At 36.1% G+C, this 24,764-nt stretch overlaps 1 protein-coding gene across 1 annotated transcript; it reads left to right on the top strand.

The window, feature by feature from the left end:
- Positions 1-751: 751 nt before the first annotated feature.
- LOC130817543 (uncharacterized protein At1g10890-like) lies at positions 752-10,935 on the top strand. The gene is made up of 4 exons (XM_057683303.1): positions 752-1,240; positions 8,863-9,078; positions 9,856-10,075; positions 10,555-10,935. The coding sequence occupies exons 1-4, from the start codon at positions 1,125-1,127 to the stop codon at positions 10,813-10,815; spliced, it is 813 nt and encodes a 270-aa protein (XP_057539286.1). The 5' UTR covers positions 752-1,124; the 3' UTR covers positions 10,816-10,935.
- Positions 10,936-24,764: the final 13,829 nt, after the last annotated feature.

The following is a 24,764-nucleotide window of genomic DNA, read 5'->3' as shown; positions in this document are numbered from 1 at the left end:
TCGGATTAAACTGGGTATTCGGATTTTGGATACTCGGTTTGCATGGGGTCGAAAACTGGATACTCGATTTTTTTTATTATTTCTTTTACAATTTTTTTATATAAAATTCAAATACTAATTCTCTGAAAATAGCATCAAAATGAGGTAAATGAGGGGAAGGCATGGGAGATGGTATGGCAAATGACATGGTGATGCAGCACATTACATGACAACTTATTGGCAAGAATAATATTCATTTTCAAATTATGAATAGCGTCAAAAGCTTGCTCACATTTTATAGATCATAGATATTAATATAGCTTATTAACATGGAATACTTCTATAAACTTAATAATAGATTAATCATATTATATGTCCTTAAATGTCTTTTTACACTAATTACCTCTCAGCTATCAACTAAACTTTATCAAATACTTTTAGATAATTAGCTAATAAAACCAGCTAGTCAAATCAGTTTATAAAATCAGCTAGTCTAATCAGTTACTCCAATCAGCTATCAGCTATCAGCTATCAGCTATCAGCTAAAAGTTATTAACTGTTAGCCAAACACCCAAAGTGATTAGGTACAATTTTAGAGTGATCGAGATTTATATAAACAATTTCACAGCCGGTCTCTTGAGAAACGTCTCTTTATGGACCTGCCCATTACAACTTAATACGTAATCTTATTCTACATTTCTCTTTATAGACCTGCCCATTACAATTTAATACGTAGTCTTATTCTACATTTCCCTTTATGGGCTATGGCCGATTAAAGATTGTCTCACAATAACAAGTCGTGACAGTTCCAAATTACACTATTCAACCCTCGTAAACAAAGCCCCAGAAATCCCCCAATTCTTCCAATTCACAGCCCTAAAGCCCTTCACCAGTAGTTCCCACTTTTCTCTTTAGTTCATCTACGCAAAAATTTTGTCTACAATTCCTCTTTATGTTTCGTTTGAATTAATTCAGGGTTAATCAAGTTGATTACAAGTATAGCTAGCAGTTTTGTAAAACTATTACACTCACAACTTCAAGTTAGGCTATCAGATTAATTTCTTCACCAAAAGTTTCGACGAAAACTTTGAAACTCTGTAGAATTTGATTTCTAATTATAATCTGTCGATTAAGATTAATAATTAATGGCTCGAAGTGTGTCGCGTTCGCCATCATATAGGCGGCGACGTTCTCCGTCTCCGGTGAGTCACCGCCATAGCCGCCGTAGTAGAAGGGACCGCAGCCGTTCACCTCACAGCCGGTAATTTAATTTCTGTTTTATAGAACTATTTTCTTTCCATTTATTTTGTTTAAAAATAAAGTTTTTCTTTCTTCTTGCATTCTTTTGGATTTTGTGTAACTTCGATTAGTTATATGTGAAATTTTATTGGCTGTAAATTATTGTAACATCTGATGCATTGAGGATGTTTATTTATTTTTTGAAATTTCTTAGTTGGTATTTGTTTTGTAAATCAATGTATTCTCACACGAGCATTTACTTTTCTTAAAATGGTAATGTAGTAGGAAAATTATTATCTGATGTTAACCTAGTTCATCGACTGAAATTTTTGTGGATTTTGTGATCATCAATTTACAACATTGCTTTGACTGAGTTAGAATGCAAAATAGTTGGGATTGATCTTTTCACCGGACCATGTTGGATATGTTTAACTGAAACATGGGCCTTAAAAACGATCACAAATTCCATTAATTTTTAACTGTCGATTATAAACTACTAATAGAGGAAGTGGTTGCTCAATTTACTATGTTAAATGAGAAGAATACATCAAATCAACAATTTCCATTACTCAGTAAATCACATTCAATGATGAATACCCAACAGTAATAGTAGGGATTAGTTTGAGTTATCACATCAAATACCAAGTAAATCAACAATTTCCATTACCCAGTAAATCAAATTTAATGAGAAGAACTGCACCAATCAAGTCCAAGAACCCCTTCATTTGGTGATTTGAATGTGCAGCAGCAAGGTGTTTGTGCAGGGGGAAGACACCTTGAAAAGATGTGATCATAAGGTTCTGATCAGTGATCAATACCCTTCCAATGACACTCGCTGGTTAGCAATGATCTCCCTCAAGAACTAGGCTAATCTCACCAAGAACTTGTTTAGGAAGGACCGAACAAACCTTCTTGTTTCATTCACAACAGGCTTTGCACAGGGAAAGAATTGAAGGCTCTCAATTCCACTTTGAAACTCTCAAACGTGTGGTTTATTATTGAATATCAAAAGATGTCTTTACATGGAAAAACAAGGGCTATATATAAGCCTTTGATTACAAGAAGCGTGCCATAAAATAGATACACATGCGAGCTGTAATTAATGGCTACAAATAACAAACTAACTAATCTCAATTGCTTGCCGATCAGTTGTTTCAGGCAGTAGGGTACTTGTTGGTGTGGCCCATGTAATGTAGTAGTGTTCCGCTCTGTGGTCTGATCCACCTCCTCATTCAATGACTCCAGGTACCCTACTAGTCAGCTCAGTCTCAGTCGACCTGTTGTACAGGCATGAATGTTGTTCTGATGAGGTCAAGGCTGTGTTCGATTTAACCCCTCCCTCTTTAAAAAGAATTTTCCTCAATTCTAGACTTCCATGGTATGGGGCCATATCCTCAATGTTGAAAGTAGGGTATATGCCTGAATCTTCCCCCATGTCCACTATATAAGCATTTCATCCACCTTCGTGCAGCGTGGGTATTAGTTGTTTTTTTCTCCTTTTTGAAAATCTATCCTTTCTAAGGTGAACCGAGACCTAATCTCCTTCTTGGAACTGTCTCTTGAATGATACCCCTTTATCTGCTCCTCTCTTGTATCTCAGGTTGGCTTTCTCAATGTTGCCCTTGACTTGATCATGAATTCTTAGCAAGGATTCTGCCTGATCCTTTGTTCCTTATGGGGTATGTGCGGTAAATCAACCAAAGCAATGGGAAGTAAAGGATTGACACCGAACACACATTCAAAGGGTGATACTTTAGTGGCAAGGCTAGGACTCCTGTTATAGGAAAATTCAGCATGGCCATGTTTAGTGTCCCAATCTTTTAAGTTTTTGTGCACTAGAGCTCATAGAATGGTGCCTAATGTCTTGTTGGTTGCCTTAGTTTGAGTATCTGTTTGAGGGTGATAAGAGGTGCTAAACAGGAACTTAGTTCCTAGCAATTTTCACAAAGTTGACCAAAAAACACTCAGGAACTTGCTATCTCTATCTGATGCAATGGATCTTGGCACACCATGTAACCTAACTATCTCAGAGAAGTATCGATTGGCTTTATGTATTTGGCATCATCGGTTTTGTAACAAGCAATGAAATGGCTCATTTTAGAGAATCTATCCACCACTACCATGATTGCGTCCCTCCCCCTTATTGTTCTAGGCAAAGCTACAATAAAATCCATACTAAGGTGCTCCCAAGGTCTCTCAGCAACATGTAAGGGTTTATATTGACCCTTTTGAAATGTTAGTTTGGTTTTATGGCAAGTTTCACATCTTAGGACATATTTCCCATTGTGCCAAACATTTTAGGCTAAAAGAAGTTCTGTGCCAACATGTCTAAGGTTTTTGTATCCCAAAATGACCTCCTCCCAAAGTACCTTCATGCACTTCTTTCACTAGAATATATCTTAGAGGAGACTTAGGTATGCAAAGCCTATTTCCTTTGAACAAGAAACCCTCTTGTATAGACTTGTGATTCCCCTTGACACTCTTGATACGAACCACTTAGTTCTGGATCTGTGCATTATAGATCTTTGATCATTTGAAACCGAAGAACTTTGGTTTCTAACGAGGCTAATAGATGGCTTCTTCTACTAAGAGCATCAGCAATGACATTGGCTTTTCCTGTTTTATATTTAGAAGAGAAAGTGAAGGACTACAAGAATTCTACCCATTTGACATGCCTAGTGTTAAGTTTCTTTTGCCCATTGATGTGCTTAAGAGATTCATGGTCTGAATATAAAACAAAGGGTTGCACCCTAAGATATGTGTTCAATTCTCTAAAGCCCTGACTATGGCATAAAACTCATTATTATTTGTGGAGTAGTTTAATTTGCTTCTACTTAGTTTCTCACTAAAGTAAGCTACATGTTTGCCTTCTTGAATTAACATAGCCCTAATGCCCTTGCCACTAGCATCACACTCTACCTCAAAAGATTTTGCAAAATCAGGTAGCCTAAGAAAATCTCTTGTTTTATTCTTTCAAAGGCCTATCGTGCCTTCTTAGTCTACTCAAACTTGCTAGATTTAGTGCACTCGGTGAGGGGAGCCATAATGGTGCTGAAAACTTCTGTAAAAAGATGCTAACCCATGGAATGACCTGTTCTGGGTGATGCTGTATGTTGTAGGCCAAGACATAATGGCTTCTATTTTGGCAAATTCAGCCTTCACCCTTTCCCTCCCAATGATGAATCCTAAAACACTCACTTCTTGCATCATGAAGGCATACTTTTCCAAGTTAACAAATAATTTCCGTCTCCTAAGCATCACAAACAACTCTCTTAGCTGTGAAATGTGTAGTTCAAGGCTTTGGCTATAGACTAGGATGTCATCTAAGTATACCACCACAAATTTTCCTATATAGGATCTTAGAACTTCAGTCATTAACCTCGTGAATATGTTTGGTGCACCTGTTAACCCAAAAGGCATGACTAGCCACTCATACAACCCATATTTGGTCTTGAAAGCAGTCTTCTATCCACCCCCTCCTTCATTCTAATTTGGTGATACCCACTCCTTAAATCTACCTTGCTCAACCATTCAGCCCTAGTTAACTCATCAAGGAGGTCATCTAGTCTAGGTATGGGAAACCTATACTGTAATATTCACACTTCTACTTTCAATGCCCATCCTCCAAGTCCCATCCTTGGGCACTAGCAAGGCAGGCACTGCACAGGGGCTTAGACTTTCCCTCATATACTCTTTCTTCATTAGCTCTCCTATTTGCCTCCGTACCTCCTGAGTTTCTTGGGGTTTGATCTATAAGTTGGTTTGTTGGGTAGAGGTGCTCCAAGAATTAGGTCTATTTGGTGTTCAATACCTCTGATAGGGGGTAGTCCTATTGGTAACTCTAAAGAGAAAGACATCTTTGAATTCTTCTAATAACTTTGACAGGCTAGGGTTTGTTTGATTGTTTGCTGTCAGAACTTCCTCAGTGAACAACACACAAACCTTAGCTCCAGCCCTAATCTCTCTGTCAGAAGCTTTCCTACTCATCAAATGTATAGGAGTCTTAGTCTTAGGTGGAGGTATGGCCTTATGTGGGGGTAGAGGCAGCAAGTCCTTAAATCTTACCCTCATGCTTTAGGTATACACATTAGTTACCCCATCATGCTTAGTGCCCCTGTCATGTTGCCAAGGTTTGCCTAGGAGAATATGACAAGCATCCATGTTCAGTTAATCACACAAAACTTGATCCTCATAAGTGCTTATCTTGAAACTTTCTAAACATTGCCTCTTCACTTAATTTTCAGTCTGCTCATCTAACCTAAGTTTATAGGGGTGAGGGTGGGGTTTGGTTACTAGACTCAACCTTTTCACCAAGTCTTTGCACACTCAATTTAATTCACTCCCACTGTCTATGATCAGATCACACAAATCCCCACCAATCCCGCACTTAGTCTGAAAAATATTTTCCCTTTGATTAGTCTTGACTGCCTTAGAAGTGGCATGGAAGTTCCTTCGAACTAGTAGGCTGTGCCCCTCTTTTTCAGGGTTGATTTGTTTGTTGTTACTCTCTTCTGATAACTCAGTCCCTGTCAATTCCATAGTGCCTAAACTATTAACCACATAAGTACTCTTAGGTCCATCTACTGGAGTAGGAGGCATGACTACCTCTTCTTTTCCTTCCATGGTTACTAGCATAGCCTTGGGCCCAACCCTACTGTTAATCTCAACCCATTCCTTTTGTGTGAAAGCCCTAGCATTGGAACACTCATCTTTTAGTGTCCATATCCATGACACTTGAAACAGACAACATCCTTCAAAGGTGCATTAAGCTTGTCTTTGGACTGTGGTTTGAAAGGCATAGGTTTCACAGCCCTGTTAGGTAGTGGTATCCTATTGCCTCTAAACCCTGACTTCTAACCCTAGCATACTTTTCATATGCTAAAGCACTATTGTAAGCACCATCGTAAGTGAGGTTTTGCACGGGTTCTAGCTTTTCTCTAATCTCCTCTTTGAGCCTACCTAAAAACCTACCATTCTTCATCTCTTCTGGTTCATTGATATCACATAACACAACTAATCTTTCCCTCTCTTGGATGTATTAAGGCACTGTCATGGACCCTTGCCTCAAGTTTCCCCAGCTCTCATGTAACTGTTGCTTGTAGGTTGTAGGTACATACTTCCTTCTTAAATGCTTCTTTAACTTGTCCCAAGAATCTATTCTAGCCCTATCTTCCCTCTTTCTTTGCTTCTACACTTCCTCTAACCAAATTATCTTCAGTATGACCTTGGCCAATTTGTAACGTTGGTCTTCTGGGGTTTCTTTGAAGTCAAAGTATCTTTCTAGGCTATTTTTAGGTGTACCCTCAATGTTTGGCACGTCCACATTTAGGAATCTGTCATTGAACCCAGGGTTTGGTCTGGGATTGTTCAACAACCCTGCATTGTTCAGTGTGAGGGACAATTGCTCTACTAACTCGGTTAGGTTGGTAAGTCTGGTCTCAACATCCATGTTTATAGGTGGATTCATGGTGACAATACTCAAAACAAATTGGACAAATACAAGAAACAACTTCTTGAACAAAAACAAACTAACAATGCAAACAACTGATCACTTTAGAGGAAGACTTTCTTTAGAAAATTTCCTCCCCAAATTGCAATTGACTCAGTTAATTCTTTGAATTGCTATGATTTCAACATAACAACCAAATCAAATAGAATTTAATGAAGGGAAAAGAGAGGAACAAAATACAGATCACTCAACGTAAATTGTTCTGTATTTGAATTTTTTTGAATTGCTTCTTTAGTTCCATTTCCTATCTTTCCTTCGATGATACTCCCTGCATTTTTCCATGGCCAAGCTCTGATTCCAAGTTGCACCAATCAAGTCCAAGAACCCCTAGATTTGGTGATTAGCTGCAAGGTGTTTGTGCAGGGGCAAGACACTGTGAACAAATATGATCAGAAGGTTCTGATCTGTGATCAATACACTTCCAATGACACTCGTTGGTTAGGCAATGATCTCCCTCAAGAACTAGGTAATCTTACCAAGAACTTGTTTAGGAAGGACTAAACAAACCTTTTTGCTTTACTCACAACAAGCTTTGCACAAGGAAAGAATTGAAGGCTCTCAATTCCACTTTGAAACTCTCAAAGATGTGGTTTATTATTGAAAATCAAAAGATATCTTTACAAGGAAAAACAAGGGCTATATATAAGCCTTTTATTACAAGCGTGCCATAAAATAGATACACATGTCATTTGTGATTAAAGGCTGCAAATAACAAACTAAATAATCTCAACTACTTGCTGGTTAGTTGTTTGTGCAAGTGAGCAGCAGGGTCCCTCTTGGCGTGGCCCATGTAATGTAGTAGTGTTCCACTCTGTGATCTGATCCACCTCCTCATTTGATGACTCAGTGGTGTCCCTAGTTAGGCTTGGCTCAAGGTGATCAGGCACCCTACTTGTTAGCTCAGTCTCAGTCAACCTGTTGTCCAAGCTTGAGTGTTGTTCTGATGAGGTCAAGGCTGTGTTTGGTTCAAGAACCCTATTATAATTGGAATTATTTTGAGTTATCTAATAATGAAATTTATTTTGAGCTAGTGGTCAATAGTTGATATTATTTTTCCCATGTTAATTGCTTTTGTGATTTGTTGGATTATACTTCTAGTCCTTTCAAGTAGAGAGTTTAGACAAAGCAACAAATCTTGCTTGAGTTATGTACTGAACAACTTGAAGCAAGTCATTTGCGAAATGGGACTTCTGCTTTTTGGCTAATGGGCTGGGTGAATCAAAGCTAACCTTTTTTTTGCGGGCGTCATTTAACCTGTCATTTAATAATTTTTCCCAACCACAAATGTTCTTGGAAAATCCTGTAGTATTTATTATTGTCTTTTACTTGGAAGTTGGAACTGACTGAACTTCAATTTAAAAGCTACATCTAATCAACACAATGTCCAAATCAATATTTAGAATCCAAAATAACAAGCTTTGAAAGTTGTAATCTAGTTCAAATGTTTACTTAGAAGTTAGAACAGTGCTAAATTATGTAGCGTGGAATCTTCGTATGATTCTTTAATCGGACTTGGGTATGGAACTTGGGACACTTATTTTTGGCGTAACAACCATCCATTTTTTCATTTAGCAGCCAAATCCTACACTTGGCATCCGTGTTCACTGTAGATACATGAGTCCGAGTAACATAGGCATAAAGCACGTAGAGGCTATGTTACATGGACATATCACATAAGTACCAATATTGGATTCAGTTGTGGATCTGAATGTTCAACTCGGATATTTTTATGAAATAAATAAATGATTTTTTGTTTGAAATAAAGTGTTAGAATAATCTCTTTTCCAAGGATTGGACATGTGTGGTGTAAAATTAAGAGTTCATATAGCAAAGCGTAAAAGAGTGAAATAAAATTTAGAAGAACATTACGCAATGCTTAATGAGAATTTTTTTTTTATAATATTGTAATTTTTTAATATATTAACGGGGCTTGTCATACTTGCGCGTTATCAAAATTTAGTTTCTGTTAACCACTCATTAGTCTTTGTGGATGGATTAGGCGTATTTTTCAATTTTATGTAAAAAATCGTTGTCCGAGGTGTAATGATACGGACTTAATCTGTTTCCTGTGCATGATTAGCTTTATCTCTACTATGTTTGTAACTTGCAATTGGACTTGTGCTTCTCTTATGCAGGCGAAGAAGTCGCTCAAATTCCCTACGTCGTCGTAGAAGCCGTTCGCCAACAAGACGTCGAAAGAGCCGTTCTCCAATAGCACGCCATTACAGGAGAAGAAGAAGTAGGAGTTCCTCGCAGTCTCTTCACAAGTCCCGCAGTCCAAGTGTTGCATCAGTTGAGCGTAAGGAGGCTTTAAAGAGGCAGAAAAAGGAAGAAGATGAAGAAAAAAAAAGGTAGTTGTAGTTATGCATCAGCTGATGTTCCAATTGTTACATTCATTTCGCATAGTTCTTTTGTGTCTATGTTGATTGAGCTTTGCTGGGATTTCACATGTGTTGGTTCTGAATTTACCTAGTGAATTATAATTTTACGCTAATTGTTCAGAAAAGATGCTCATCAACTTCCTTCATTTTGTTTATTCTGTCTTCCTGTCTGAGTTTTTGATATGCTTTTACCAGACTAGAAGTCTCAACCTAGTGTACTTCATTCCTTTACTTTTGCTTTCTTCCTTGCTTAGAGTGCAAAGCTAGTTCCCTGATTGGCAGTTGGCTTCTTTCGTAGGATTATCTTATAAGCTGATTCTGATGCTCGCTTCTGTTTGACTTATAATTAGATGTAAATATACTACAGGTTGAGCTTCTTTACCGGGTTTTCTGAAGGAAGCTACTGCTAAATTTCAACTTATAATTTTGATGATCTAGTGCTGCATCGTTTATCTACTGTTCTCACTGTTAGAATCTGATGTGTTATGGATCAGACTCCTGTTAGAGAGGTATGCCTTGGATGATTAGCTGCATAAGCTACTATACAACCTGCTGATGCGTGGAGCATTTACATTAGTCATTTATTTTACTGAAGGTTAAGATCTCTGCTGACTAGTGAAGATAATCTAAATGAAAGGAGGCATAAGCTTGCTGTGAGATCGTTTTTGTTCATCACTCGTATGGTTTGCCACAGCTTTCTACATGACCGGGACTACATTTATATTTGACTTTTGTTTTTTCAACCAGGATCCAACATGAAATTCAGCTCAAGCTACTAGAAGAAGAGACCACTAAGAGGATTGAAGAAGCTATACGCAAAAATGTTGAGGAGAGGTTAAATTCAGAAGAAGTTAACTTAGAAATCAAAAGGCGCATCGATGAAGGTCAAAAGAAGTTGTTTGATGATGTTGTTGCTCAGCTTAAGAAAGAGAAGGAAACAGCTCTTATGGAGGCAAGGCAAAAAGAAGTGAGTATCAGATTTCATGCCAAAATATAGTATTGATTGTTAAGTCTTGTTCACCCTAGCTCCAGCTGTAGTGTTGCCTAAAATGAACCGTGAGTATTGCGTTTGGTTCACTAAGCCACTAGAATTTTCCAATTGAGTTTAACCATGGCCTTGATTCGGGAAAGGGTGGTTTCTTGTCCAATGGATTTCATTTTCATGACCATTGAGCATGTATGTTCTTCTGTCTTGCTGTGGTTGCTTTCATCATGATTTATGTTGGAGTATTTTGTTGAGAGTGATTCCATGTCCCAACTTTTCTAGGGATAATCGCGAGTTTTGGAGGCACCTTCTAAAGCGTCATTTCTCTTATATTGTTAATGTCTGTTCTTGGTGAATCCTATTACAAAACTGATGCTTCCGATCAATTTGAGAATCTACCTCTAAAACATGGGTTTATTCATGAATTACTAAAACCCTTATTTTGATAAAATCTTGGACAGGAACAAGCACGGAGAGAAAGGGAGGAGCTTGATAAGATGCTTGAAGAGAACAGAAGGAGAGTGGAGGAGGCTCAGAGGAAAGAAGCTCTAGAGCTCCAGCGTAAATTGGAGGAACGTCAGCGCGAACTGGAGCTGATTCAGAGACATAAGGAAGAGGCCGCTAGGAGAAAGAAACTTGAAGAGGAAGAGGAGCGAGCCAATCAAATACTTATGGCTAAGAATAAATCTCGGCCTAGGACATCCTCTGCCGTTGGCCTTTAATCTTTGGTTGCAGACATCTATGTTAAATTTATCGAATTTTCAAGTCGGAGCTTTCTGAATGTACTATCAATCATTGAATTGTTGAAATTTTAATATTAAATAGGGTTTCCCTTTGCTTCACCTTATAAATTTTACCCTCACTTCACTTCTTTTGTTTAAGGCGATAAAGGATTTCTATTATCTAAGGAACCATACACAAGGATTTTGTAAATCATCACTGTTTTTGTTTAGAGATACTTCCTTCGGGTCTTATTTTTATGCACGTTAGGATTTTTACGCAACATACGGTCTATTTGATAGGTGGTGTTAAATGGTGATAATGAGAATTAAAACTAGTGACATGGAACTTTTAATGAAATTTTACATTATAAATCATTTTCATTACAACTATTTAGTATCATTAACCAAATGGCCTGTTAGTGCAACACTTCATTCAGTAATATCTCCAATTACAAACATCTAAATTTTATAAAAATTGATATTTGAAAGCTATAATTTGAGAAAAATTTAATAAGATTTCATTTTACTATATAATTTCTACTAATTAGTTAAAAAACATTAGACAAGTTGATCCATGAGTAGTGTGAATAATTCAAACGATGGATTTGATTAGGACCTTAGGAAGTAAATCAATATAATTACTCTTTTTCGCTATATCCACACGGTCAATTATTTTCTCATAACTGAAAGAAACTTTAATTTGCTACATTTTGTGAATAGTTTTGTGGATTGTTTTAGTTTATACTTACTAAGTGAAATAATATAGCTATATTTGAAAGTAAAATACATACTAATAAAAGGTGGCGTTGTACACGAACTAGTGTACGATGGTCTGTTACTAACTACTCTTTCACCTAGTCTAGTATACTTGGACCTAGGTGTAAGTCGCATAAAATGCGTCTAAGTCACATAAAACGTGTGGCTTGATCTAGTTCAAGTCGCACACATCCTGTAATAATGTTTTTCCATAATTAGTTATTTGCTTTATTACAATTTTATTTTATAATTAATTAATTGGTGTAATATTAATGCTCAATTAATCAAAATTTACCGTCAAACATCAAAAATGTTACATCAATTCTCTTAAAGAGTCTAATGATACATCAAAAATGTCAATTTATCGAATGGTTTACCATAAACAAGAATTTTCCAAACAAGTTCATAATCTCTATATCCACTACTTACTACCAATCAACACCATGCACATCTCTTACAATTGACTCAAAGATATACTATCTCTGTTCCAATTTAGTTGCAACATAGCAACTTTGCACAATATTTGAGAACAACTTTTTTCAAAACAAAATGACAATTTTACCCCATTTCACATGGGTAAGGTTGATAATGATATGTGGGGAAGTGAATAAAGTATGGGTAAAATAGAGAATTGCATAATTGCTTTTTGCCAAAAAGGATAATGTTGCAAGTAATATGAAACATCAAAAAATAGAAAGTATTGCAAGTAAATTGGAACAGAAGAAGTATATATATATATATATATAATAATTTTTGAAACAATTTTATAAAGGAAAATTATTAAAGAGTACCTAAGAAAAGCTTATATTTGTGAAAAACTACCTAGAATATTTTTTTTTGTCAAAAACTACCTAGAATATTTATTTTTATTGTCAAATAGTACATATTATCGGAATCTATCTAAAATTCCATTAGTATTTCATGATTTAACAAAGACATAAATCTCTGTAGGAATATTAATGGATGATCGAATGCAACAAGAGGGGGGGGGGGGGGGGGGGGGGGTGAATTGTTGTGTAGTAGGTTTAAGATTTTTGCCTCTAATTTTTGCGGAATTATATTAAGTAAAGGACAAAAACTTAAACTTAAAAACGAAAAGAAAAATAATAAAGGAGACAAAGATTTTACGTGGAAACCTTCTTGGCCTAATAAGAAGGAAAAACCACGACCCCCCGGGATTTCAAAATTCTCACTATGTTTAGTCAATTAGTTACAATTACACAAAACAATGTTTGCTTCACTTGAAGCTTCTCAATTCTCTAAATGCTTTACTCAAAGCTTCTCTACTTAGGCCCACTTCTCTTCTCTTCTCTTCTCTTCTCTTCTCTCCTTCTCTTTCTCTTCTCTCGATTCTATTCTCTATTTCCTTAGACTTCCCATAAGTCTAATTACAACAAAACACTCAATTACCCTTTACAAGGCCATTTCTCAAGATGATAAGAATTAAAATAATTACTTAAGAAAAATATAAATTAATTGGCATTGGAAAACTGAAAATATTTTTCTTAAGATGATCTCCCTTTAATGGACACTCTTGAATCCTAAAAGGATTGATTTTTGATTCGAGCAAAGTCCCTTCTATTTATAGAGGGAACAGCCAGCAGTTACCATAAGCATAACGTCCACTATCTCACACATACCTCCACTACCCCCACGTTCTCAAAACAAAAGGTGGTGGAATTATGAAAGTGTCCGGCTGTTATTTGCTCAAAGAAAAATCAGTTTCCTTAATGCTAAAAATAGCATAGGAGTTTAAAACATAAGATCCTAAAAAATAGGAGATCTAAATCTAATTAAGAAAAAGTCTTGGGCTATTTTTAGAAAACCTAAAAATAGATTTGCCAATTAACTTACTAATTAATTTAAGCAATTAAATTAATTCTAAACCATTACATCAACTTAAAAACAGAAAATAAAGTATTCGCAATTTTCCAGTCGATGCTATTCTTCAGACCTGCTACGTAGGAACAGTGTACTGTCTCCAGCTTCAACATTCGTCAGAACTTTAACTCTAGGAACAACAGTCTGTTTTCCAGAGCAATTTCCCAACTTCTTGGATATTTGAGACATGTACATCTTCCACGAATCAAGTCATAGGCTTCATCAACGATTCACATTAAATCGGATATATACCTACAAAACAATCTCTAAAATATGTTTGTTTATTTAAAAGTAAAGTCATCATAAAAACCTTAAGAGGCCAACAAATTCCCCCTTTTTGATGATGGCAAACTTTATAAACAAACTTAAGTAAAATAGAGTAAAACAAAATTCATAGAGCATACTAGAGATTAAAGTAACTCTAATTAACTTAGCAAATCAACTTGTTAGAATATAATTTACCAAGCATTCATAAACAAACAGTTTACTCTAAAATATCAAATATTTTTCAAAAGTTTTCAAAATTGATTAACTTAAAACCTAAATGAAATAAACTAAGTTAAACGGAAATAGATAAAGACTAACATAACATAATAACCTAATATAATAAAACTAACATAATATAAGCTAACATAATAGAACTATAATAAACCTAATAATAATAATAAACATAACTTATTAAGTATTTTCACAGAATCAAATATTCATGAGGACTTCAACAACCACAGATGATCACTTAACTAGCATAAACACAGCAAGCACACATTATATCCATAAGAATCAATATAAATCAACGAGGATATGTAACTGTGTATTCACTTCTCCTCTTAAGTTTGTGCATAATCTTCCCCCTTTTGTCATCAGTCAAAAAGAATTGGGAGGTATCAAATCTCAGCACAAACCATATAGATTTGTTAGTGATGAAAACAACAAACAACAATAATAAAAGCAAGTGCTATGAACAATGATTAAACCTGCATAGAGTTAATTGTCACAGACCATAGAAAATAAAAACAAAGAAAAGTAGCAATTGTTCAAAGTTACAACAACCATGTACCCCAGATGGTACAAGACAAAAAATGAAATTGTTTGAGAAGTGATACAGCTAACAAATCATTAAATTTTTTAGCAGAGGGATCAAGGGTCAGTCTCTTCATCAATGTACTCAGTCTGCACCTCCACTGTGTCCAGCTTGGCACCAAGGCGTTGTTCCATTTGGTTTAGCTGATCCACAATAGAAGCAAGCGAGACACGAGTTTCATCCTGAAATGCAATGAATTGAGACTGTAGATCAAGGAGTTTTGAAAGGATGGAGTCTGAAGATGCTGTAGGAGTAGGGTCAGCACAACCAACACCAGGAGAGGATGGAAATGGTGGTGGTGTGAAGTGAATGGGTGATGGAGGTGGTGATAAGGTTTGAGTTGGTGGTGGAGTGGTTGGCTTGGGAGAAGGAGGGTCATATGAAGTAGGCTCAGGAATGGTTTTTGAAGTAACATCATCAACCTTTACTGCCTTACCCTTTGAAGCAAGCCTCCTACTCTTCCTCTGAGTGGCTTTACCCTTCCTCAGCTTAGCAATCACGACCTCCTCATCACTGGAATCTCCTTCCTTTTCTCCTTGTTCCCCCTCAACTTTAGTCTCCTCTTCCTGTTCCCCCTTGTTTTCTGCTTCACTGGGAACAGGCCCTTGTTTTACTTCTTCTTTTTCTTCTTCTTCCTTTTCTTTTTCTTTTTCTTTTTCAATTCCTTTTTCTTTCTTTATTTTTATTTCTTTTTCAACCTCCTCTTCTTCTTCTTCTTCTTCTACTTCTTCATCATCAGAACCAACAAAAACAACTTCTTCTAAGTCATTTATTAATACCCCCTCATCAGTCACTCTCAAATGCAAGTTTTTCAAACAACGAGCACCAATCTTCATATTTGGTCCCATTGGGTACTCCAACCCATCCAATGGCACACCAAATTTACGGAAAATCCAAGTTAACAGCCCCCCATACCCTACAACATTTTTCTTTTCTATACAGTCAGACAAATGCGAAATCATTAAAGATGGAAAATTGATTTTGATTTGATTATCCATGCAATAAATCAGAGTTGCATCACGCAGACTCACCTCACTCCTTTTGGAATTTCGGGGCAAGATGAATCTTCGTGCTACATTATAAAGTAATTTATGCAATGGGGACAACACATTGTGACTGATTTTACCCCTTTTCTGTTCAACCCCTAAAAACTTAAAGATTGTTTTTTCATTTATCCCAGAGAAAACTATCTTAGCACCAATACTGTATGTATCAAACCCTACATTCGAAATTTTAAACCATTCTGCCAATAAAGCACTATTAAACTCTATTTTAATGTTCCTAACCACACTGGAACACTTACCACAATCATTTGAAAAATTTGAAATAAACTCTCTCATGATATTTGGGAAGAGAGAATTGCAACAATATTCAGTCATCAAACCTTCCCATTCTTGAAATTTTAAAATGTCATGGAGTTGTGGAAAGTAAGTAGAGTCATACCAGAATTTGTCAACCCCAAATCCAACAGTCATCTCTTTAGCAATCTCCTCGGCACTATTTGGGTCGACTTGCTTCAAACGTTTGGCAGTTTGGGATGATGATTCACCTCTTGGTGTGAATGATTTGCGTTTTGGTCGAGCATTGTCAGTGGTTTCTTGTGAGGGTGTTGGTGGTGGTGCATCTTTTAACAATGGGGATGGATGAACAACTTGTAAGGGTGTCGGCTGGATGTTTTGGTGGGATGAGGACGCTTTCTTTCCAGATTTTGATGTTTTCTTGCTTGATTTGGGAGTTTTCATGGTTGAGTGTTGAAGGTTTGAGGGAGAAGAAGGACAGTTTCTTGTGACGGTTTGTGAGGAGGGAGAAGAATGACGGTTTGAGTGATTGTGATGTAGTGAGGGCTTTTTAAAGAGAGTTGATAGTTATCAAACGTCCCATCTCATCAAAGCCTTTTCATCAATGCATTAGATATGGAAGGATTGTGTATTTTGGTTATTAAAAACCGTTTCCCATTAGTTTTAATTTTAAGTTGGCTGTACTAATTTCCAAACAATGTGATGATATAATATGAAAAGTTTATGAAATATTATGGAGAAAATAATGAACATATTGCATTGGTCTGTTTGAATTAACAACATGCAAACGTAAAAACATTCATAGTACAAACTTCATTACGTGTTTACCTGATCCATGCAATAATTGATTTTCAATCAAGATTTTGAGATTGATTCCTGACCTCTTCATTCTCATAATGCTTCAAAGGGAAATATATGCAACTAACTTTAGTGGAGCTTGATCATACCAAGTTCCAATCTCATCTTTTCATATTGTTCCCTAGGAAGTGGTTTGGTCAGAATATCTGCAACTTGTTCATTTGTGTTAACATGCTTCAATACAATATTTTTGTGTTCTACATTATCTTTAAGAAAATGATGTCTAATATGTATATGTTTAGCACGTGAATGATGCACTGGATCTTTGGATATACATATGGCACTGGTATTGTCACAATAAATAGGAATGCATTCAACTTTAATACCAAAATCTCTAAGTTGCTGTTTTATCCAAAGCATTTGGGAACAGCAGGCTGCTGCTGCTACGTATTCAGCTTCTGCAGTGGATAATGCAACTGTGTTTTGTTTCTTGGAACTCCATGAAACTAAACATAAGCCAAGATATTGTACCATACCTGATGTACTTTTTCTATTAACAAGATCACCTGCATAATCTGCATCACTAAAACCTTTTAAATCATAAACATCACTTTTAGGATAAAATAGGGACAAGTCGTCTGTTCCCTTTAAATATCTCAAAATTCGTTTGACTGCAGTGAGATGTGATTCTTTAGGATTTGATTGAAATCTAGCACATAAACCAACACTAAAAGAAATATCAGGTCTACTTGCAGTTAGATACAATAAAGAACCTATCATGCCTCTATACATGGTTTGATCTACATTGTTCCCATTTAGGTCTTCATCTAGTCTAACATTGGTAGCCATAGGTGTGTGATTGGTTTTTGCATTATTTAGTCCATATTTCTTAAGAAGTTCTTTGATGTATTTTTGTTGATGAATGAAAATACCATTTTCAGTTTGTTTAATTTGCAAACCAAGAAAGAAATTTAATTCTCCCATCATGCTCATTTCAAATTCTGTACCCATAAGGTTAGCAAATTCTTTACATAATAAATCATTAGTAGCACCAAAAATAATATCATCAACATAAATTTGAACAACCAAAATATGAGAACCTTTATTCTTAAAGAACAAGGTTTTGTCGATTTTTCCTCTTACAAAGTTATTTTGAATCAAAAACTTTGAAAGTCTTTCGTACCATTGCCTAGGTGCTTGCTTCAAGCCATATAGGGCTTTGTCAAGCTTGTAGACATGATTAGGACAAGAGGTATTCTCAAAACCTGGGGGTTTTTCCACAAAAACTTCTTCATCAAGATAACCATTCAAAAAAGCACATTTCACATCCATTTGATGTAGCTTAAAATTCATAAATGCAGCAAAAGAAATTAAGATTCGGATAGCCTCTAACCTTGCTACTGGAGCAAAAGTCTCAGTGTAATCAATACCTTCTTGTTGATTATAACCTTTAACCACAAGTCTAGCTTTATTTCTAACAATTATACCATGCTCATCAAGCTTATTCCGAAATACCCATTTCAAACCAATAACTTTCTTGTTTTTCGGTTTGGGTTCCAAGTGCCACACTTTATTTCTCTCAAACTCATTTAGTTCATCTTGCATGGCAACTATCCAATCGGAATCCTTTAAAGCTTCCTCGTGATTTTTTGGTTCAAGTGATGATAGGAACGCAAAGTGTGCACAAAAGTTTCTCAATTGAGATCTAGTTTGTGTTCCCTTATTTATATCACTTACAATTGAATCAAGAGTATGATATCTTTGATACTTCCAAGGTTTAGGCACAAATTCTCTTGAAGGAACAGGAGCATGTTCTTATTCAGCAACTTGATTGACATTCTGTTCAGCTACTGGATCATTTTGCTCATCTGTGGGAACAGCTGGATTGGGAACAGTCTGCTGGTCCTGTTGTGCTGGCAGTTCCTGGATTTGGTCAGTTTCTTCTGCCTCTTCTTGTATCGACTGTTCGCTTGCTGTTCCTCGATCTTGCACTTTTATTCCTTCATCTTCATCTTCCAAATTTGCAAGACCTATTTTAATATTACTTGTTTCCTGTTCACTTGTTGAAAAGTTAGTTTCATCAAAGATTATGTGAACAGACTCTTCTACACTCATTGTTCTCTTATTATATACTCTGTAAGCTTTGCTTTGTGATGAATAACCAAGAAACACTGCCTCATCACTTCTTTCATCAAATTTACCCAAATTTCGTTTTCCATTAACATGTACAAAACATTTGCATCCAAACACACGAAAATAGGAAATATTTGGTTTAACACCCTTAAGTAATTCATAGGGTGTCTTTGAAGTGATTGGTCTAATTAGTACACGATTCAATATATAGCATGCAGTGTTAACGGCTTCTGCCCAAAAATTCCTAGGTAGACCACTAGCAATCAACATGGTCCTTGCCATTTCTTCTAAAGTCCTATTTTTCCTTTCTACCACACCATTTTGTTGTGGTGTTCTAGGTGCGGAAAAATTGTGATTTATGCCATGTTCATTGCAATAATTCATGAAGTTTGAATTTTCAAATTCTTTTCCATGATCAGACCTAATGTGAACAATTTGATTATTGGTAGATTTTTGCGTTTTATTAGCAAAGGAAACAAACTCATCAAAAGCTTCATCTTTGCTTGCCAAAAATAATGTCCAAGTAAATCTACTGTAATCATCAACAACAACAAATACATACTTTTTGCCACTACGGCTTTGTGTTCTCATTGGTCCACATAAATCCATATGAATTAATTCTAATGGTCTAGTGGTAGTCACAACGTTCTTTGATTTAAAGGATGACCGCACTTGTTTTCCTTTAGCACAAGGATCACAAACTTCATTTTTAAGAAATTTTATTGCAGGTAATCCTCTTACTAGGTCTTTTGATCTTAAAGTGTTAATCAATGAATAACTAGCATGACCTAGACGCTTGTGCCAAAGAAGTGGGTCTTCTTCAATAACACTTAAACACGTTAGACTGTTTCTGGGAACAGTGTCCAGGTCCACCACATAGGTGTTCCCTTTTCTGATTCCCTCCAGCACAGGGTCTCCTGTACTGTTCCTAGAAATTATGCATTTTTCAGAAGTAAACTTAACAGAGTTACCTTTGTCGCAAAATTGAGAAATACTTAACAAATTGTGTTTTAAATTCTCGACTAAAAATACATTATCAATGGCATGGGAACTAGACCTTCCAACCTTTCCTTTGGCGATTATCTCACCCTTCATGTTGTCACCGAAGGTTACTGTTCCCCCATCATAGGCTTCAAGTGAGAGAAATTTAGATTTGTCACCCGTCATGTGCTTGGAACACCCACTGTCGAGATACCATGAGTTGTTCCCCCTCACTTGAACCTGCAAAGCAAACTAATGGTTAGGTGCAGGAACCCATTCATCCTTGGGTTCCTTGTCGACAATATTTGAATCACATTTCTTAATCCATGTACGTTCGACATAATTTTTATTTGCTTTGACATGCTGTTCCCTCTTTATACATTGATGTTTTAGGTGTCCACTTTTACCACAGAAGGAACATATTTTGCTACTAGGGAGATCTACATAGAACTTTTTCTTTTTATCATTCCTTATATAGCCTAGACCTTCTTTACTTTTGGTTTTAGCATTTAGAATCCATTTGGGAATTTCATTGATTTTCCCTTTTCCTCTTAAGTTTATTTTATTTTTCAAATTTTCATTTTCAATTTCGTAGGATTCTAATTTTGATTTCATTTTTTGAAATTCAGTGCTAACCACGTGAGTGGTTTTATCATTTTCAACCGATTTTAATCCTAACAATTTGCTTTGATTCAATTCAATATTAAGAGTGATAAATTCCTGTTTTAATTTCTCCAACTGCTCTTTCAAAATGATATTCTTATCTAGCAAATCAAAAAATTTACTTTGCACATCGATTCTAAAGGAGTTTAGATATGAGATATGATCTTCACTTAAGTTAAGATCTTTCTCAATTTGGAGACACTTAGCTGTTTTTTCATCTAGCTTTTCTTGTGTCTCTAAAAGCAGTTCAATTAGTTTATTCTTACTTATGTTGGACAGATGTTTAGGAGATGGACCAGAAGACATTACCTCTTTTTCTTTGGATTCTTCATGAGATGCCATGAGACATAGGTTTGCTGTTTCCTCTTCCATTGTAGCTTCTGTCTCAGCCTCGCTCTCCGTATCTCCCCAAGCTGCTATCATTGCTTTTCTAAAATCTGTTTTGAAGTTTCCCTTCTTATATTGTCTTCCAACTTCTCTTGCTTTTCCCTTGCCCTTCTCATTTTTCCATTGAGGGCAATCCTTGATGAAGTGTTCAGTGCTCCCACACTTATGGCATTCAAAGTTTGTCTTCAAGTTCGGTGTTCCCTTCTCTTTGTTATTCCTTTGATTACCATACCTTCTGTTCCTGAAGAATTTTTTGAATTTTCGAGCCAACAGTGCTGCTTCCTCTTCATCAGTTTCTGATTCATCGCTATCATCAGCTGCTAGAGCCAGTCCTTTGTTTCGGGAACTGTCAGCTGTTCCCAAATGCAATTCATGGGTCATTAGGGAACCAGCCAGCTCTTCCAAATTGAACTTGGTGAAATCTTTGGACTCCTGGATGGCTGTAACCTTTGCTCTCCAGCGTTCGTCTTGAGGAAGACTCCTAAGTACTTTTCTAACTTGTTCATCAACGGGAATGATTCTACCAAGAGAGACTAACTCATTCGTAATATTTGTGAACCTAGTGAGCATTTCTTGAATGTTTTCCCTAGGTTCCATTACGAATCTTTCATATTTGGACATCAGCAAATCAATCTTGGATCTCTTTACTTCACTAGTACCTTCATGGGTAACTTCGAGCAGGTCCCAAATCTGTTTTGCGGTTTTGCAACCCATAATTCGATTGTGCTCATTTGGACCAAGCCCACAGTGAAGTAACTTGATAGCGAGAGCGTTCATCTCCATCTTTTGAAAGTCTTCCTTTTCATAATCAGTGATTGGCTTTGGGATTACTTCGTTATTGGAGTTGATGGTCGTCACCTCAAAGTCTCCAATTTCAATAACTCTCCATACTTGGTAATTTTCAGCCTTTATGAATATTTCCATTCTATTTTTCCAATAGGTATAAAATTTCCCATCAAACATAGGTGGCCTTTGTGTAGAGTAACCTTCTTCCATGCGTTCGTTCATCTTCAACATCTTGACAGGGAACAGGATACTGCTCTTAGGGTTTCCTGATTAAATGAGGAACAGGGCTCTGATACCAATTGTAGTAATATTAATGGATGATCGAATGCAACAAGAGGGGGGGGTGAATTGTTGTGTAGTAGGTTTAAGATTTTTGCCTCTAATTTTTGCGGAATTATATTAAGTAAAGGACAAAAACTTAAACTTAAAAACGAAAAGAAAAATAATAAAGGAGACAAAGATTTTACGTGGAAACCTTCTTGGCCTAATAAGAAGGAAAAACCACGACCCCCCGGGATTTCAAAATTCTCACTATGTTTAGGCAATTAGTTACAATTACACAAAACAATGTTTGCTTCACTTGAAGCTTCTCAATTCTCTAAATGCTTTACTCAAAGCTTCTCTACTTAGGCCCACTTCTCTTCTCTTCTCTTCTCTTCTCTTCTCTCCTTCTCTTTCTCTTCTCTCGATTCTATTCTCTATTTCCTTAGACTTCCCATAAGTCTAATTACAACAAAACACTCAATTACCCTTTACAAGGCCATTTCTCAAGATGATAAGAATTAAAATAATTACTTAAGAAAAATATAAATTAATTGGCATTGGAAAACTGAAAATATTTTTCTTAAGATGATCTCCCTTTAATGGACACTCTTGAATCCTAAAAGGATTGATTTTTGATTCGAGCAAAGTCCCTTCTATTTATAGAGGGAACAGCCAGCAGTTACCATAAGCATAACGTCCACTATCTCACACATACCTCCACTACCCCCACGTTCTCAAAACAAAAGGTGGTGGAATTATGAAAGTGTCCGGCTGTTATTTGCTCAAAGAAAAATCAGTTTCCTTAATGCTAAAAATAGCATAGGAGTTTAAAACATAAGATCCTAAAAAATAGGAGATCTAAATCTAATTAAGAAAAAGTCTTGGGCTATTTTTAGAAAACCTAAAAATAGATTTGCCAATTAACTTACTAATTAATTTAAGCAATTAAATTAATTCTAAACCATTACATCAACTTAAAAACAGAAAATAAAGTATTCGCAATTTTCCAGTCGATGCTATTCTTCAGACCTGCTACGTAGGAACAGTGTACTGTCTCCAGCTTCAACATTCGTCAGAACTTTAACTCTAGGAACAGCAGTCTGTTTTCCAGAGCAATTTCCCAACTTCTTGGATATTTGAGACATGTACATCTTCCACGAATCAAGTCATAGGCTTCATCAACGATTCACATTAAATCGGATATATACCTACAAAACAATCTCTAAAATATGTTTGTTTATTTAAAAGTAAAGTCATCATCAAAACCTTAAGAGGCCAACAATCTCCATTTCAATTCGCCATTTGCAGGTAAGTTTTTATTTGTTTTGAAATTTGATTTACTTCACTTAAATTGGACATAAATCTCCATTCAAATTACTTGTAGATTTTGACGCCATTTAATACAAATGAGATAAGTAGATGAACAATTTAAAGTATAGATGAAGAAATACAAATTTCAAAGCTTGAGCATATCATTTTAATAGAGAAGAAGAAGGGCAATTTTTTAATTTAGGGTTCCATTTGAATGTATGCCGGAAGCTGGAAAAGAATTGGAATTGGAATATATTAAACCTAATCACGTGATTTGCACATGAAAAAAGAAAACGGAATTTGGATGGATTTCGTTAATAGGTACTCTTTGATAGCGGTGTTCATTACCGGGTACCCGGCTAACCGGGTAGCCAGCTAATCGGGTACCCGGCTAATCGGGTACCCGGAAAGCCGGGTATCTTTTTTAACGGCACATATCCCAGCCTATTTGATGCGGGTACCCGGTTTTTGGGTACCCGAATAAGACGGGTCGGGACACCGGGTACCCGATTTTTATTTTTTGATTATTTTAATAAATTTAAAGAAATAAAGGAGATGGAGATTTTGATGTGGTGATTTTGATCCTCTGTTTAATAGGAAAATTTGGGGCACTCCTTACTTCAATACCTTTGCCAATATTTGCGGCTGTTTACTGTGTTCTTTTTGCTTATGTTGGTATACATCTTCTATATAAAAAATCTTACATGATTCTATTTCTGAACATTTTGATCTTTTATTCTTGTTGAAATTTAGTTATTTTTGTGTAAGGTGATAATAATTTGAAGATATTTTGCAATTTTTAATGCAGTAGCAATAGGGCTAGGATTTCTATAGTTCTGCAATCTGAATAGTTTCCCAACAAAGTTCATACTAGGATTCTCACTATGAAATAAGGGAGATGTAAAGGAAGATGAGAAGAAAACGGCTGGGACTTTGAAATGGTTCTGAGTAGGAAGATGTAAAGGAAGAATGGAAGATGTAAAGAAAACGACTAGGAAAGTGAAATGAAAACCCTAAAAAAATAACTATATATATTAACTATTAAGCGGGTCATTAACGGGTACCCGGATCAATTTGAAATCAGCCCATGATCCGACCCGGAGTTTCTAATTTATTTTTATTTTTTGACCCGCCGTCGGGTCGGACGGGTGGGGTACTTTTGAACACCCCTACTCTTTGATAACAAAAATAAATATTTTATGTAGTTTTTTACAAAAGTAAGCCGTTTTTTAGATACTTTCTAACACTTTTGCTTTCTAGATATTCTTAATTGTTTTAGACTTTTTACTATGGTAAAAGATATCATGGAGAATTTTTGAATATGCCTGTTAGTGCAAGTGCCAAAACTCTTAATAATATGATGAATTTGATCTCTTCATTGAACACGCCTTAGCTTGTACTTTGGAGAAGGACTTTGGGATGTGTCGTATGTAAGTGAATTAGTGTTTGGAACGATCAATGAAGTGATCGATGTGGGGCGTTTAAGGCTTCACTAAGGGTGTGGAGCCTTGCCTTGAACGAGTCTAGACATTGGAAGGAGTGTTGTTCGAACAAGGCAACAAAAGGAGAGCAAACAGAAATGGTACAGGAGCACTGCTCGTTCGAGCATA

This window comes from Amaranthus tricolor, chromosome 7 (assembly GCF_026212465.1).
Source record: "Amaranthus tricolor cultivar Red isolate AtriRed21 chromosome 7, ASM2621246v1, whole genome shotgun sequence".
Classification (NCBI taxonomy): Eukaryota; Viridiplantae; Streptophyta; class Magnoliopsida; order Caryophyllales; family Amaranthaceae; genus Amaranthus; species Amaranthus tricolor.
Note: the sequence above shows the minus strand (reverse complement) of the source record. Positions and strands in the feature narration are given on the sequence as shown.

Excerpts from the sequence above, each read along its gene's own strand:
- LOC130817543 (XM_057683303.1), top strand. The coding sequence starts at position 1,125 with ATGGCTCGAAGTGTGTCGCGTTCGCCATCATATAGGCGGCGACGTTCT. Across the intron at positions 1,241-8,862 it reads AGCCGTTCACCTCACAGCCG|GCGAAGAAGTCGCTCAAATT; the intron begins GTAATTTAATTT and ends TCTCTTATGCAG. Across the intron at positions 9,079-9,855 it reads GAAGATGAAGAAAAAAAAAG|GATCCAACATGAAATTCAGC; the intron begins GTAGTTGTAGTT and ends TTTTTCAACCAG.